Source organism: Glandiceps talaboti, chromosome 12 (assembly GCF_964340395.1).
Source record: "Glandiceps talaboti chromosome 12, keGlaTala1.1, whole genome shotgun sequence".
In the NCBI taxonomy this organism is placed as follows: domain Eukaryota; kingdom Metazoa; phylum Hemichordata; class Enteropneusta; family Spengelidae; genus Glandiceps; species Glandiceps talaboti.
Window position 1 is genome coordinate 5,428,767 of NC_135560.1, and position 16,312 is coordinate 5,445,078.

The 16,312-nt window shown below is 35.3% G+C and overlaps 1 protein-coding gene across 1 annotated transcript; it reads right to left on the reverse strand.

Annotated features, from left to right (window-relative positions):
• Positions 1-840: 840 nt before the first annotated feature.
• On the reverse strand, positions 841-9,422 carry LOC144443643 (neuronal acetylcholine receptor subunit alpha-10-like). Its single transcript, XM_078133186.1, has 6 exons — positions 9,389-9,422; positions 8,140-8,291; positions 4,651-4,695; positions 2,864-2,973; positions 1,891-2,423; positions 841-1,340 (listed from the first exon to the last, which is right to left on the reverse strand). The coding sequence occupies exons 1-6, from the start codon at positions 9,420-9,422 to the stop codon at positions 841-843; spliced, it is 1,374 nt and encodes a 457-aa protein (XP_077989312.1).
• Positions 9,423-16,312: the final 6,890 nt, after the last annotated feature.

The following is a 16,312-nucleotide window of genomic DNA, read 5'->3' on the forward strand; positions in this document are numbered from 1 at the left end:
TAATGAGAGTTGTGATAAAGAGGCACTGTATCCTGAGCTAATCATGTATGATAACCATTGTCATCATCGAAAGTTAATGATGTTTGTATTGGCAGTGAAAGGTGGTCAATCATGCATTTCTGCAAACACGTTCATGTCATCATATCGTTGTAGATTTTATGGGCTTGTACTTAGTAGTGTTGAATATTATAACTGATGACCTCATCCTTTAACTTTCAACCAATTCTATTGAAGATATCAGTTTTAGAAAGTGAGTGTGAAAAAAGTAGAAAGTAGACCAAATATGTAAAATGTAAGATTGCATGATTGATTGATCGATAGAAAGTATGGAAAATGGATTTGAAAGAGATAGAGTTTTATTCAAAAAAGACAGACAGTAAAGGTATATCGATTCAGGTAAAAGATTTGACGTATTAAAGAGTACATGTATTATATTCTCATTGTTCTACAGTACCTCGGTACTCGTGTGTAAGTGTGTGGTGTGAAATAAAAATGTATAATTATCGTACGAATGATCGAAAGCTTAGGGACAGGGAACTAGAGAATGATGAAAGTACTAACTAATTACATGGCCATATCATTATACGCCGTAAACATATTAAGGGCATATTTGATTGTTGGACACAGGCTTCGTATATATATTCTATACCGAGAAGATACGTTTAAATATAATACCATTTGTGTGGAATCAGCTGGTTGGAATTTAACTGCTAACCTCAAACAATGAAGTGATTCTACCTATTGCGAAATTGCGAGGGTCAACGGGTGCCATTTACGAAGGATTCGAGTTAAGAAAAGTAGTGATCATAATATTTTCAGATTTGAATCCGATATTTTCGATTATTCTTTGCCTTCGCGACTATTCAGGAAAAATACAAATCCAGCGTTTAAGGAGAGTACACAAATGGCGTATATCCAGACAAACATCCTATCCAGGATTCTGGCAATTTCTTTCCATTCCTGTGACCATTTCTTGTAGAGTTGTTCTTCACAGGTTTCACCAGTGCCTTCAAATGCCACATTGATCTTCCTCTCATGGTTAGTTTCTTCTCCAATCTCCAAGTTATTGGCATGGTGCTTCTGGTCATATTCACTTATCTCATCTGGCTCCCCCAGACGAATTTCCCCGTTTCCTCGTTTTGGTTTTTCAGTCCAGGATTCACAGTTCTTGTACAGAGATGCCTTGTTACAAATAGCATGTGCCACATAGTTTAGGACGAGATTCCTTAAACATGGTGGTGCTCTTCGTATGGTAGGTCCACAAAAATGTAAGTTCAGCGTCGTTGCTGTGGTAACACATGACAGCGCCACCACTACGATAGTAAGGAATAGGTACAGCTCTGCGAAAGATAAAATTCCAAATTTATTTAACACTCAGTCATTGGAGTTCAATATACATCCTGACATTTAAAGGTGCTATTAGTTGTAACAACTATTTGGGGTGGAATGTTGAGTTTCCAGGCGTAGTTATACGGTTTTTTCAGGTATTTCTTTCCTTAGAACAACTTTTACTTTCAATTTGTAGGTTTTATAATGGACAAATAGCTATCTTGTAGTTGTTATAAGTCGATCTAATTTCATGATTTGATACGTTCGAATGTATAAATAGCTAAATATCATGAAAAAGGCCACGAATGAAACCCAAGGACGTAATCCTCACTAATCGTATGGAAAGGTAAAGCCTCGTATCTTGGGCCTTAAAATGAGGCTGTTGACATGTGGAGTGTGCAATTTAGTTCAACAGTGCAGTGTACACATGACAAAACAAACTGCCACGATTTCGATTCCTGATGGACTTCATTTCCGTATTTGATATTCTAAGGGCATTGACAATATTTGTGATACACAGTCAAATTATGCTATGTGAGAATAAGGGATTTGAAGACTTACGGATATAGGGTATTCTTTCTGAATTTGGCGGCATAAAATCGGACACCACAGAAAGAAACATCATCAGAGCTAACATACTGGATATACAGAGAGTAATTCTTTCCCCCGAATCTGATGGCAAGTAGAATGCAATAACGGCAAGGAAAGATACCAGGAAGGCAGGTACAACAATGTTGAGCAAATAGTACAAAGATCGTCGTTTCAGGTAAATTGTATATTTGACTTCAGCAAAACTCTCGGGGCAACATGGGAAGTCCAAAATGCTCCTCTCAACGTCCATATTAAGAAGTATCCATTCATTATTTCGCACAAAGTCATTTAAATTACTTCTATTGTCAGGTACAACGTCAATTAACTTCAAAGGGTATATCCAGGAACCAAACTTGAAGGTACATTTCTGGTCATCAAATGGGAAATAGGTGGCATCAATGAAACAGCTAGATTTGAATACGAATGGTTGGATCGCTGTCACTTCACCAGAAGATTTGATTCTGACGTCGGTATCATAATGTCTTTCAAATTTTTCTGTGGTTCTGAAAAAATGGTGATACGAAATAAAATTTAAATAAACATTTAATAAAAATTGTCATTTGATAGACTAGACTAGCTGAGATGAGACGAGAAGAGACTGGACATGCTAAACTAAACTAAATTAATAAATTAAATTAAATTAAATCAAATTAAATTAAATTAAATTAAAGTACAATTAACTTAACTAAACATTTGTCCAAGAATATATGTTTGGGACATCTCATAGCTCATTCAATAAGTAACTTAATATCAAAACTTTTTATTTAGAAGTTCTTTAGCAATGTTTTAGCCGATTTTAATAGTTTTGTGTACATTGTAGGTATGAAGCAGAATCATAATATTTTGAAAGTACACTATTACATCAACCTTCATGTAGTTCATGACGTACTTTATCGGGCTGCTATATCCCTGATAAGTGACCTTTTATGTAGAGTATACACACCTTTCATGAAGTACTATATCGGGTTGCCATATCTCTGATATCGGTAGTTGAATTTCATCTGTACCATCATAATCATTCGGATTCCATTTTAAATATTCATCGGTCCAAACCTGACAAAGAAAATCATGAGAAAAATAATGTCAAAATGTAACTTCTGTTCCTAATATAAAGAAAGTCGGTCCTGAAATTTTCGTCTGTACACATATTTTTGATGGAAACTTTTCACTGTTCACACCAGCGTCTGTATTCAGACTGATCCATCCAATGACATATGACGGGGCCAAATAAGAGGTGAAGAGTCACAGGTAAATGAACGTATGTTGGACGCCACACTGCTGTCATGCATGTCATCAGTATCTTACAATCTTCCTGAGGGAGGCAAAGATGTGGTTGTTAATGAGATCTCGGAGTGCTATTCTATTCTGTTTGCACAGCAATTAGATACACATAACTACAAGAAAGTTTAGTTACGTTTTATACCTTTGGTTAGTTTTATCAGACATGTTTTTACATGTTAAAATAAAATATATCAGGCTTGCTTCATTACTTAAAATCTCGGTTTGTGTTGACTACATTTTAGAACGGTTAATGTAGCCACATTTCCAAAAGTCGTTATCAAAAACCCGTATGTTTCGAGGTACAACCAGCTAATGATATATCACGACAGTGACGTAAAACAGGCTAAAAACAAAAAAACAACAACAGTTGTGTGTTTTCGATAACCCGACCGATCGCCGATCCTAAACATTAAAAGGAAAAGATAAGAAATTCTTTGCCTTCTTGACCTTCAGGCACATGATTTCTCTCCCCAGTGCTGTATTATACGTTCCATCAACATTATCACACAATGGGTATTCTGACAAATAATTCATTTGCTTTTGGGTTGAAGTAATATTTTTCAGAAATACAAACAAATAATAAATTGAGAAAAAAAACGACAAAATAAAATATTTTTTCAGGCAATGTTATCGGAAACACACAATTATTTATTTCGCTTAAGTAAGCGTCTGGGAGCGATTGCATAAATTTGATTGATGGATTGCGTCAAATGTTGACCACGATAATTTTGATCGCAATCACAGTCGTACTGTATCTATGGAATAGGTTATAGGGAATGACTAGGATAGACTAAACATATTTTTGTTGGTGTATCAGATTACACAAGTGGTTGATAGCAGCTCGTTCGTTATGAAGATATCACCATGTGATCAAGATAATAAACAACTGGAGGCCCTGAAAACATTCATTAGAAGACCATACAAAACCATACAAGTCTGTGAAACTCGCTAACAGGGATGGCACACTGCTGTTGCTTTAAATCAAATTAATGTCTATTGATAGCTCATATAAACATGTCCCGTTCGCTCGTCTCTTTGGAGTGCCAAGCTTCCCTCCACTCTCTAGTGTACACTAATGTATTAAGATTAAAGTTCAAATTGATTAATATAACGAGTGTGAAAGGCTAAATAATTACTGGAAACCTGGGGAATTCTAGTTATGTACGCAATGTGCTCTGTTTTCTCTTGTGACCTGAATTCCATGGCCTTGAGTAAAGCTTACTGACCTTTCAATAAAAAAGCGACATACTACTGTCAAAATCTAAAATTATGAATATGTAACATCCAGTATAATGTTTCGTCGATGAGTGTAGTTTGCCATCACCTTACATAATGTTGGAGGGGACTACCAAATAGTCTTATTGTATTGTTATGGTCTATATACAACTGTTTCATAATTTAGGTGGAATAAACGATTAATTGACTTATACAGCAATATCAAGAACGTACCTGCCCACACCAACTCTTCAGGGTTATTATCTGAGCCTTCTCTTCCTGAAAATAAAAACCACATTGATACCACTTTAGGGAATTTCTATAGTGGTCTGACGTGAATGGTAGATACGTAACGCAGATATACAATTTACCAATATTCAGTATAACGTGAACCACCTTTATGTTGAACACAATTAACACGAAGTTGTACTTCTTGTTCACATCCAGGGGTTTCACTAAATGCAACAACAACAACAACAACAACAACAACAACAACAACAACAACAACAACTACTACTACTACTACTACTACTACTACAACAACAACAACAGCAACAACGACGACAACTACAACAACAGTAACAACAACAATGACGACGACAACTACAACAATAGTAGTAACAACAACAACAACAACAACAACAACAACAACAACAACAACAGCAACAACAAGAGTTTCCCTGTTAGCTGTATATGCCAATATATAATATAACCATTTATATGATATATTCAACAAGGACAGTTTTATATAAATGATACAGTGGTTAAAGGGAATTAAAAACATGCTTTTAAACAAATATATGTCAAATGAAACTCAAGAAAGCTATACAGAGGTCCAACATATTTCCAACTGTAGTGGTAAATAACAAGGCACAATTGAATGCCCCCTATTAGTAACTGTATAGTTGAACTATGGTTTTCACCACATAGTTCTAATACCCGAACTGCACTGCGGGCTCTGACTTCCGGAGGTCGTAGATACTAGATCAGATGTGCCAGTTACTCGAAATGACAGTACGTTCGTGTTTATTAGACTCTTAGGTTATTAACTGAGCTCCATTTAAAGTTTTCTACTAACAAATAAATTATCTTGTATGCAACCGTCTTGAACTTAGAGAACGTCCCAAAGTACATTACGGGCAACAAATGTATAGTGTTGTAACTATTTGATAAGTTATTGAACGAGCCATCATGATAATGAACAACAATGGAAAAAGATTCCCTTGTGAGTAACCCTACAGTGATAGTTGTAGTTTCAAAGGCTATGAATTAGTAATATGTCGACAGCGAAAGGTTTTCCTTTCCTCTTCAATATTGGACTTATCATTAAAAAAAAATGTTCGACGATGACGTCTTTTTCTTTAAATTCGGTTATCATATTAATCATATTAGTTTTAAACATGGTTTTAAAAAGTTATGGAATCAGTGAAAACTATATTAAGTAACTCTAGGATAGAAATATACCTGTGGGCTCGTTTGCCACAATCTGACTGACTGTCTGTCTGTCTGTTTGTCTGTCTGTCTGTCTAGTCAAATTGAAAAAAAATCTAGCTAAATCTCCTACTGAGGAAAGGATGAACAGCGCATGTCAGCAGTAATCCATCACATACTGACAGGCAGTTATAATTGGTTACCTCGTCCACTTTACTACAAACTCAACATGCAGTCGTAAATTAAGTCACGTGAGAACGCAATAACGTCATACATCCATATCCTCCAATGTCCTTAAAGTACTGTTGTCGATAGTATTAAAGAACAGAATGTAGTGCTAGAGAGAGCCATGCCATTTGACAATATACTGTCATAAAATTGACTAGTATTGGGCATGGATGTATCTCCCCTAATACATACATGATATTGGGCTTCTGTCATTTATGTTAACCCATATTACCCTGTGGTTACTTGGTTACTATGCAATGGTCATGTAACTGGGATTGCCCAATCAGGTTATTACACGTTGGCATGGTCTGCTTCCCTTCTCTTGCTTTAATGGTGTCCGATCATGTATGGTAACCACAGACATCTGATCGTTATGGAAATTGCCTTACATCAGCCTATTCGAGGTATGGAACGTTTTTGTCGGGCCACTTTAATTTTTGGTTCAAAACACGTTTTTTGTCCCATACGTATACACTCTATAAATTACCCCTAATGCATGACTCATCATATTTTTCATATCTCTGTGAAGCGTGAATGGCATATGGCAATAATTGTCAATTAGTGTTATATGTCACTCTTCATCTCATTAGATACATAATAAAGCAATAACTATAATTTGTAACAAACAATATATTGATCCCAATAAATGCAAAAAATCTGAAATTGTTTTCAAAGGCGCCGGTTGAAAGATGTCATAATAACACAATTACTCGAAGTGTATTAGATTACTGGTAAGTAAAGTATACTATATCAGTCTTTTATATTCAGTGAAGTTAAGATAGGATGTGTGAAAGCCGGAATGTAATGTAATTATTCGAAATATCACAAACCTAACTATAGCATTTCGTGTGCTTTGTTGCTAGTGTGGAAAATATGATAATGACATCAAACTCAAGTTATATCAAATTCCAGTTTACTGTTTGGCTATTCTCCGATATTTTCGCCCGTTGAAAAGTACGGTTAATTCTGGTAATGCATCCATAGTCTGTGTACTATTAAAGGGTATGTGTGTGTACACAGGTTTGACGTCCTTCTCTAAACAGCAAATATAATGACGTATCAAACTTGGATGGACTAAATTGAAACAAATTGTTTGCCTGTACTGTATACAACAGTTGACATATGTAAAAATGAAAGGTACATGAGGCATTATACCCTGCACTAGCCAAGTTGAGCAAAAAAATACGGAATATATGCTCTGGTCTTCTACATCATGACAATAGCCCCATCTACACGGCACTAAAAATCCTACCTGAGGTAGGATTCAGGATAGTTTGAAGCCCGTGTAGACGCAAACGCGTCCTGAAACCGTCATGACGTAGGACACCTTTGAGAGGTTTCCTGAAATCCTCCTGACTTCTTCCTATGTACTGTCAGGACGGAACGCGCGACATCTACGTTGCAACCTTCCTACATGTAGACACAGATCTATTCTACCTCAGGTAGGACTTGGGACTGCCTCAGGTAGGACGACCTACGTGTAGATGGGGCTAATGTCAATGCGCATCTATTACACGACAACGCGTGTATACGTCACTAGACGTTCAAAATTGCCATAACTTTCCCCTACTTTTCTTTGATATTACTGGCGCTGGTATAATTATGTTGTTTTCCAATATCTTTCTTCAATCAACAGGAAAATGTTTGTGACCTAAGGAAAATGTGTTGTCACTTCGAGTCGCTAATGACAAATGTACCCTAGGTCTGTCGTATTTTCCTTGTCTGAACAAAGAAAAATATTGCGTAATAACAGCTACAGGTATTTAGGATAGTGTATTCGAGGATAGCCTGTCAACAGCATGGCTTGTGATTTTGCTTTGCGGTTAGCTAGTCAGCTATGCAGAATCAGAGACTACAATGTAGACAGGCTACATGAAAGAAACAAAAATGCAAGCCAGGTTCATGATACGAAAAACAAGCCAAAATAATACAACATATAGGAAATTGAAATAAATAGAATAAATGAAATAAAATATATATCATGAGAAGAGACCTGAAACCCACAGAATTAAAGAGAAATAGCCCAGATTGAAAATATTACACTGACCATACGTTGTTACTCACCAGGTCGATAATCTGGACAGGAGTCATACGGTGTTTGACTATCACTGCTGTTGAACTGTTTTCCACAGGACGAATAATTTTCTGATAATGATCATTATACAGCAGATTTGTCACCAGTTTATCAGTACTAAACTTTGCTATTGCAGCTGGTACTGCATCAAATAGAGTTACAAATAACACAATCATAATAACAGTAGCCACACATTTTTGACACATCTATCATGTTTTCAATACTATCTGACTAATACATCTGACTTATTAGTATGCAAATAGGGAAACATGAGGTCAAAATAACAATATATATATATATATCTGTCTCTCTCTGTCTCTGTCTCTCTGTCTCTGTCTCTCTGTCTGTCTCTCATTCACTCTCTCTCTCTCTCTCTGTCTCTCTCTGTCTCTCTCTCTGTCTCTCTCTGTCTCTGTCTCTGTCTCTCTTTCTCTTTCTCTCTCTCTCTCTCTCTCTCTCTCTCTCTCTCTCTCTCTCTCTCTCTCTCTCTCTCTCTCTCTCTCTCTCTCTCTCTCTCTCTCTCTCTTATACAATGCTACATTCAAAACAACAGTGAATAACTAGCAGAGACAACTGAATAAGAAATGAAACAACGTCCTGTCGGGCAACACTTTAAACATTTTAAATTCTGACGGCGTTAACGTATTTTTGTAAAGACACGGTCTCGTGCAATAAACATCAAGTTTTCTCCCCAGCGTTGTTTTAGTGATGATGTTAAATGTTTATTTCTACATTGAAATATAACACGGATAACAATATCTAATTTATATATTCTGATTTCTCAGATCTGAAGATCACAGCTGTCAAAGGTAATTATTTTCACCATAGACCCTGCACGAGTGTCTGTTCTTTCGAATATAACTGGTAATGCCTTCGTTTACAAACCCTACTGGAGAGCCTTTACTCCAAGCGTCTGATTTTTAAATTAGTACTAATACTCTTGATCTAGTATAGTGTGTAGTTTTGAAAACAAACAGTTCGTTTCAAAAATCTAGCCTATAGGCAGTATGCATACAGCCGCTAGCTATGTATTGTCGTTCGTTCGTTCGTTCGTTCGTTCGTTCGTTCGTTTGGGGATATGTATACTAGCATATTCTTGTGATACTAACATATTCTTGACTTTTGTGAAAAACACGTTGTCTTTAAGTTAAAAAAAACCCTGTCCTTTATGATCACCCAAACACAATGACACCATGTCATGTTAAAAATATCACGTATTTAATTAGTTTCTTTACTTACCCACTATAACCACAAACGTAAACAACCACGCCATTAGTGAGATGATCCTGCAGTTGCGTCTGTACTGTGTTGCTGTTTAACCCCAGTGACCTTAAGCTTACTGACGTATTAAAATTAGAATATTAACCAAGTATATCGGCGGTGGATATCCTCGAGGTCTGTCTGTAGCTGGTACAAATTGACAGATTCATTACAGGAATGATATTTTACAACAGACAACTGTTGAGAAAAACGCATGTAAACCTATTATTGTAACATCGTAAAACTAATGTATTAAGAACTCATATATTTTTATTGCAGGTATCTTGCCCCAAATGCATTTGTAATATTCAATTACAATATAATTAGGACTCTGAGTCTCACCTATTAACCGAGTAATATTCATTTACACAACGTTTACGCTGCGTAGATCACGCTTCTTCTGCAGCTCTGATATTTGACGAGACATAATAATTTTTTTTGAAGAGCTTTCAGTTTACTTCTCTGGTAATCGATGCTTTGGTGTGTAACTGAATAGGGATTGACAAATATGATCGGATATATTACATTATTTATGGATCGTATTATATATTAGACATTCATATTGTTCTTAATGGCGTTCGCCAAAGGGAGAGTTTATCTCCACGTTTGTTATAAAGAACGTTTACATTGATGAGCTGAGCCATCGTTTGTCTTCTTATAAGGTTGGATGTCTGATTAGTAGTCGACTTTTGAATCACATTTCATATGCCGATGATTTAATTGTCTTCAGCCCCTCTAGCAAGGGCTTACAAAAGCTTATTCATGTAAAAAGGTTTGTATGGTTGTCATGCCCAAAAACATTAAAGCTTTTAAACACCCCTGTTATTTTTTGAATGATAATGAGCTTTCGTTTGTCGACTCGTACAAATATCTGGGTGTATTTGTTCTCAGTAGCTTCATGGATGATGATGATATTACTATACAAATGCGATTACTTTACGTACGTGGTAACTTTCTATGCAGGATTTTTGCCTTTTGTTCTAGTGAAGTTAAGGTTAGGTTATTCAAGTCTTTTTGTTCTAATTTATACTGTTGTCATCTGTGGTCTAATTTTAAGTTGAGAAAATACAACGAAGTTAGAGTTGCGTATAATAATTGTTTTAGTTGTTTTTTTAAATTTGTCCAGGCGGTATTATTAGGTAGTATTAGTTCTGTATTTGTTTGTTACTCAGCTTTGTCTTTTGGTGAACTTGTCCGGAAAAGTGTTTATAAATTTGTCAAGAGAGTTTTAGATAGTTGTAATGTTTATGTACAGTGTTTTACTCATGTTTGTACCATGACTCTCTCCAGTGCAGGCACTGGAGAGATATTCTTTATTGATTTATATCACTATTTGCTTTTTTTGTATTAGTTTGGTATTTTCTTGTAAATTCCTGGTGTATTTCTTTTATGGGCCTTGAGCCTGAGCCAAACAATAAATAAAAATTAATAATAATTGATCAAAATCCCATGAAATCAATATAAAATGGCAAATAACACCAATGGGGATGTCCACCAATGGCAAGTAGGGTCATTTTGGCCATATAGCTTTTGTTTGACAACATTGGTGTAGACACTTGAATGGTGTTTATGTACGTGTAACGGCAGAACGTTAAGGGGTAACATTTAGAGATGACCGGTTGGACAGATAGACGGACTCAGATCATTTCTATAACCTCCTCCGGATGGTGCAAGTTGGGGCTAATAACACTGTACTTTTCGTCTGTATCACCATAACCCATTGTGTTGAAGTCATGGGTCTATGTTATTACTAGTTGATAGGTTCCCTAATATGAGGCTCAGAGTATTACTGATCTTCTTGATGGACTTATCGATGAACTGTATCCTTGAAACGTCGTTGACCAATTCTAGCATGGCGTAATTTGTTTCCATAGAATGCCCTAGTGTGAGATTATGATCTTCTTGATGGATGGTATTTAAATGGATGATTTGAAACGCTAGAGTCTAAAACGTTTGTTATTGCGAGTACGATAACAAATATGTTAAACTCACATATTTTTTTTCAAGTAGGAAAACATAGCAGAGTTGTTTATTGCATGACAATTCCAAAATAACTATCAATTTGTCATCCATATTGTCACTTTAAACGTTAAACTTATTGCTAGATCACTTAGAGTTCTCATTAATACGTTCAAAGTTCTCAATGGCAAAGCTCCAGCCTAAGTCCGTGATCTATTCCAAATTTACATCCCAACGACAAAATATAGTGCAAATTGTGCTCCTAAACTTTGGAACTCCATTGGACATAAGGCAAACATCAAATCTGGACACTTCCAAGCACAAACACTGAAGACATGTCTTTTGAAACAAGCATTTGATGTGGATTGGCCTTTTGGCATGATAGAATATTTTTTCACCGATTGATTTTACATACGAAATGAAACCGTTGATGAGTAGCAGAAATGCGGTAAAACCATGGACGCCTCCTCGTGGTACTCTTCTAACAAGTGGACAAACACTTTTAAAATGTTAGTGATTTGTTTCCACCAACTATGGCCGTTCTGCATAGATTATGAATATATTAAAAATACAACTTAAGAAGCAATCGTTTATGAGGAAAAGTCAAAATCAAGGACAACCTGCTGGTTGTGCCGGGAAATACGAACAAAGTATTTGCAAGTAAGTGCATTCTATCTTCTCCGTTATAGAGATGTGTCGTTTTGATAGGCGAATACACTTGGTGAATACTCTTATGGTATTAATACAGGTCACTTTAAAAAGATTCCAAAACCAATACTATTTCACATTTCGCGTATATCTATCTACTGAGTATTGTTTTCACATATCACACTCTGCACCATCTATATTTTAGAGTAAATAAAAGTACGAAACGGGTGTTCTGTTTGAAGAAGAAACGTTCGTGGGGTTGTATTTTATTATTTGAGGAAGCAATATTTATATGATTGGAATTCATTATTTACATCCAAATAAACGAAAGTAGTGTGTACATGTTTCCAATAACCGCCGACCCTAAACACTTTTTTAACATTTGTAAAAAATATGAGAACTTTAGTCTTTTTGACCTTCATATATACGTCTGTTTTCTTTCCCGAGCGTTCATCATCAGACTATCACAGAAGTGATATACTGACCAACAATTCCTTTGGCTTTGTGTCGAAGCAATATTTTTAAAACTAAAAACAATCAAAAAAGAACAAACTAAACTAAAATAAAATAAATGACATAAAACCCTACCTACCTACCTGCCTACCATCAAGTTATTGGAAACACAATTTTTTTCGCCTATACAGACAATTGTTGACATAACAAACTCATCGTTTACATAGCACATGATGGCACCATTACAGTTCACAATAAAATACCATCACTCTACAATGATATGGCAATACGGGTAGTACAAAATATTAGTGATGTCAAAACTGTTTCAACAACCAGATTATTCAATGTTACGAACAATATTTCTACTTCATCATTATTATTTCTAGTCTATGTGTCTATAGGTAACACTGTGCTGTGGTTTCTCAACCACAATTATCGGTTATAACATTGCGATGTACATGTTATATCAAATTTAGCTTTAAAACATAAGTAAACTTTGTCTTATAATGCGATTTTTGTTCCAACATTTTAATTATATTCGCTCAGGATGCCGTTCGGAGGTCTAAGCTCGACGGAAGATCGTAAGTAAGCTTATCGGCTGCAATATGCAAATTGTCATCGATAATCTAAATAATTTTTAGAGAGAATAAAATCCATTAAATAAAAATAAATGTACCTCTACGTATCAGACTCATACCACCCTAAGATGTATGCAAAGTAATGAGTGCATCTACGTTTTAAAAGTACGTAAGTATTACGATAACTTGATCGTAGTGTGGCATTCATACAAATTTGCCCATCTTGGAATTCGAATTAGTCGAATGCTGTGAACAAGTAACTGTAAAATAATGAGTGTATAAAATATTAAAGCCCCTTGAGATTAGAAGGGATATGACAAGTAAGATATAGAGTACCATTAAATGCAATCATCTGTACAGGAATACATTCGACGGTCCAACGAAGTACAACATCGCTGTTTAAATATCCGAGAAATAACAAAAAGGAATATGATTGTGCAAACAATAGTTTAATAGTTGTTTAAGAAATACACGAACAGAATTATGATGAACCGAACTCTCAGCTGTAGTATGTTATTCACCATTACAATTAGTTTTTAAATGTGCTGTTAGAAATGAATATTGAACAAATAAGTATAGAAACATTGAAATATGCATATACATGTCTGACTATAATAGATTGCATAGACAGACTTCAATAGATGTCAAACTAATGGATCGTATGATGAATGTCTTTCATTTATCAACAATATACCATATATCTATCGTGAAATCATCAAGCCATGTTGAATGCTTTCGATTCGAAGTAAAATATGGCATGATAATTGAAACGTAATGTTTTTTCATAAATTGCGCCTGATGAAAGTATATTATATTGTTCCCAATGATTTTCTTCATTCAGCAGGAGAAATTATCGTGACCTAAGGTTTGTCATGACTTGTCTTTTGACTCGTAGTGACAAGGCCCCTTGGGCAATTCGAATTGTTCTTGTCTGAAAGAGGGAATAATGTTTAAATATCTATCATTGTATTGTTTGGAGCCAATATTGTGATACTTAGAAATAACAGTTTCGTTTATCTGGTATATCTTAAACTTTGTATATCTAATAAAATAATGTTCACATAATTACGGCTTTTGTAGGTTTAGTGAGAGTTGTGATAAAGAGGCACTGTATCCTGAACTAATCATGTATGATAATCATTGGCATCATCGAAAGTTATTAATATTTTATTAATATTATCTTTATTTTGCAACCAAACACAAAGAGGTGGTTGAAATCATACAATTTAAAATCGCAAATACACAGGAAAACACAGACTACAAGAGTACAGACAGCAAGGCTAAAATGTTTAAGAATGATTCCTAATGAAATGTTAAAAAGCTAAAGAAAGGTAAGACATAAAAAAATACTGATTACTGTTAAAAAGGTCTATACAAGCTCAAAAACATTCTGTCAAGCCATCATTGGTAATTGTACAAAGCGTATGGTATGAAACTGTTTTTGAATCGTTCGGTTCTACATCTAGGAATACTATATTTTTTTGAGTGACGGGTCTTCCTTGTTGAGGTTGGATTGATCAAGTAATTTAATTTGTCATTACTAATACATATTTTCCCAAAAAATGATTGGCATATTGTATCTCTCCTCTGCGTTAGAGTTTTGATATTGGTAGGGACACATTCCGGATATGTCTGAGGAAAAATGATCCGGAATGCTCTTTTTTGTACCATCTCAATTTGTTGTGCTTGGTCACTTGTAAGTGCATTATGCCACAGTGGACATGCGTATTCTACAACTGGTCGTATAATTGAGGTATAGTACAGCAATAAGTGCTTAGTACTCAATCCTGATCTCTTGTGTAGAGTAAGAAAATACAGCCGTTTAGATGCTTTACTGTATATATAATCAACATGATCTGACCACGAAAGAGTATTATTTATCATTACCCCGAGAAGTTTCTGAACAGTGATTCTCTCGACGACTGTGTCATTTATTTTGGTGAGGGGAATTTCTCGTTGGTCTTTCTTAAATGAGATTATCATGTCTTTTGTTTTGTCTGGATTTAATTTCATATTGTTTACCTTAGACCAGTCAGTTGTGTAGTTTATTGCCTGTTGCATATTACTCCTAGTTGATAAAGTTTCGGACAAAGTGGTATTATCCATGAACTTATGTGACCGACTTTGTGGTTTCAGGTCGTTAATCATAATGAGGAATAGCAAAGGACCCAACCATGAACCTTGTGGGACTGATCCATTCAGTTTGGCCCAGTCAGAGACTTCTTTGGCTTTGCCGAGAATAACACGTTGTTGCCTATCACTGAGAAAAGCGGCAATCCATTGGGTCAAAATGGGTGATACATTCATATTAAATGATGTTTGTATTGGCAGTGAAAGGTGGTCAATCATGCATTTCTGCAAACACCTTCATGTCATCATATCGTTGTAGATTTTTAATATGGGCCTGTACTTAGTAGTGTTAAATATTATAACTGATGACCTCATCCTTTAACTTTCAACCAATTCTATTGAAGATATCAGTTTTAGAAAGTGAGTGTGAAAACAAGTAGAAAAAATGTAGAAAGTAGCCCAAATATGTAAAATGTAAGATTGCATGATTGATTGATAGATAGAAAGTATGGAAAATGGGTTTGAAAGAGATAGAGTTTTATTCGATAAAAGACAGACAGTAAAGGTATATCGATTCAGGTAAAAGATTTGGTGTATTAAAGAGTATTATATTCTCATTTTTTTATTATACCTCGGTACTCGTGTGTAAGTGTGTGGTGTAAATAAAAAAATGTACAATTATCATACGAATCATAAAAAGTTTAGGGACAGGGAACTAGAGAATGATGAAAGTACTAACTAATTACATGGCCATATCATTATACGCCGTAAAAATATAAGGAAATATTTGATTGTTGGACACAGGCTTCATGTATATACTTTATACCTAGAAGATACGTTTAAATATAATACCATTTGTGTGGAAACAGGTCGGAATCAGCTGGTTGGAATTTAACTGCTAACCTCAAACAATGAAGTGATTCTACCTACTTCGAATTTGCGAGGGTCAACGGAGTGCCATTTACGAAGGATTTGAGTTAAGAAAAGTAGTGATCATAATATTTTCAGATTTGAATCCGATATTTTCGATTATACGTCACCTGCCACCAATCTCGCATTCTGATTGGGTCGAGAGCCCTGCAGATACACAGGCGTATTTTTCACCAACAGCCGTATTTTGCTTGTTGTATCACGTGATCACTTCACGTCCCCTAGTAAACAAATCTAGCAGACAACTAGAAATCGAGCTATAACC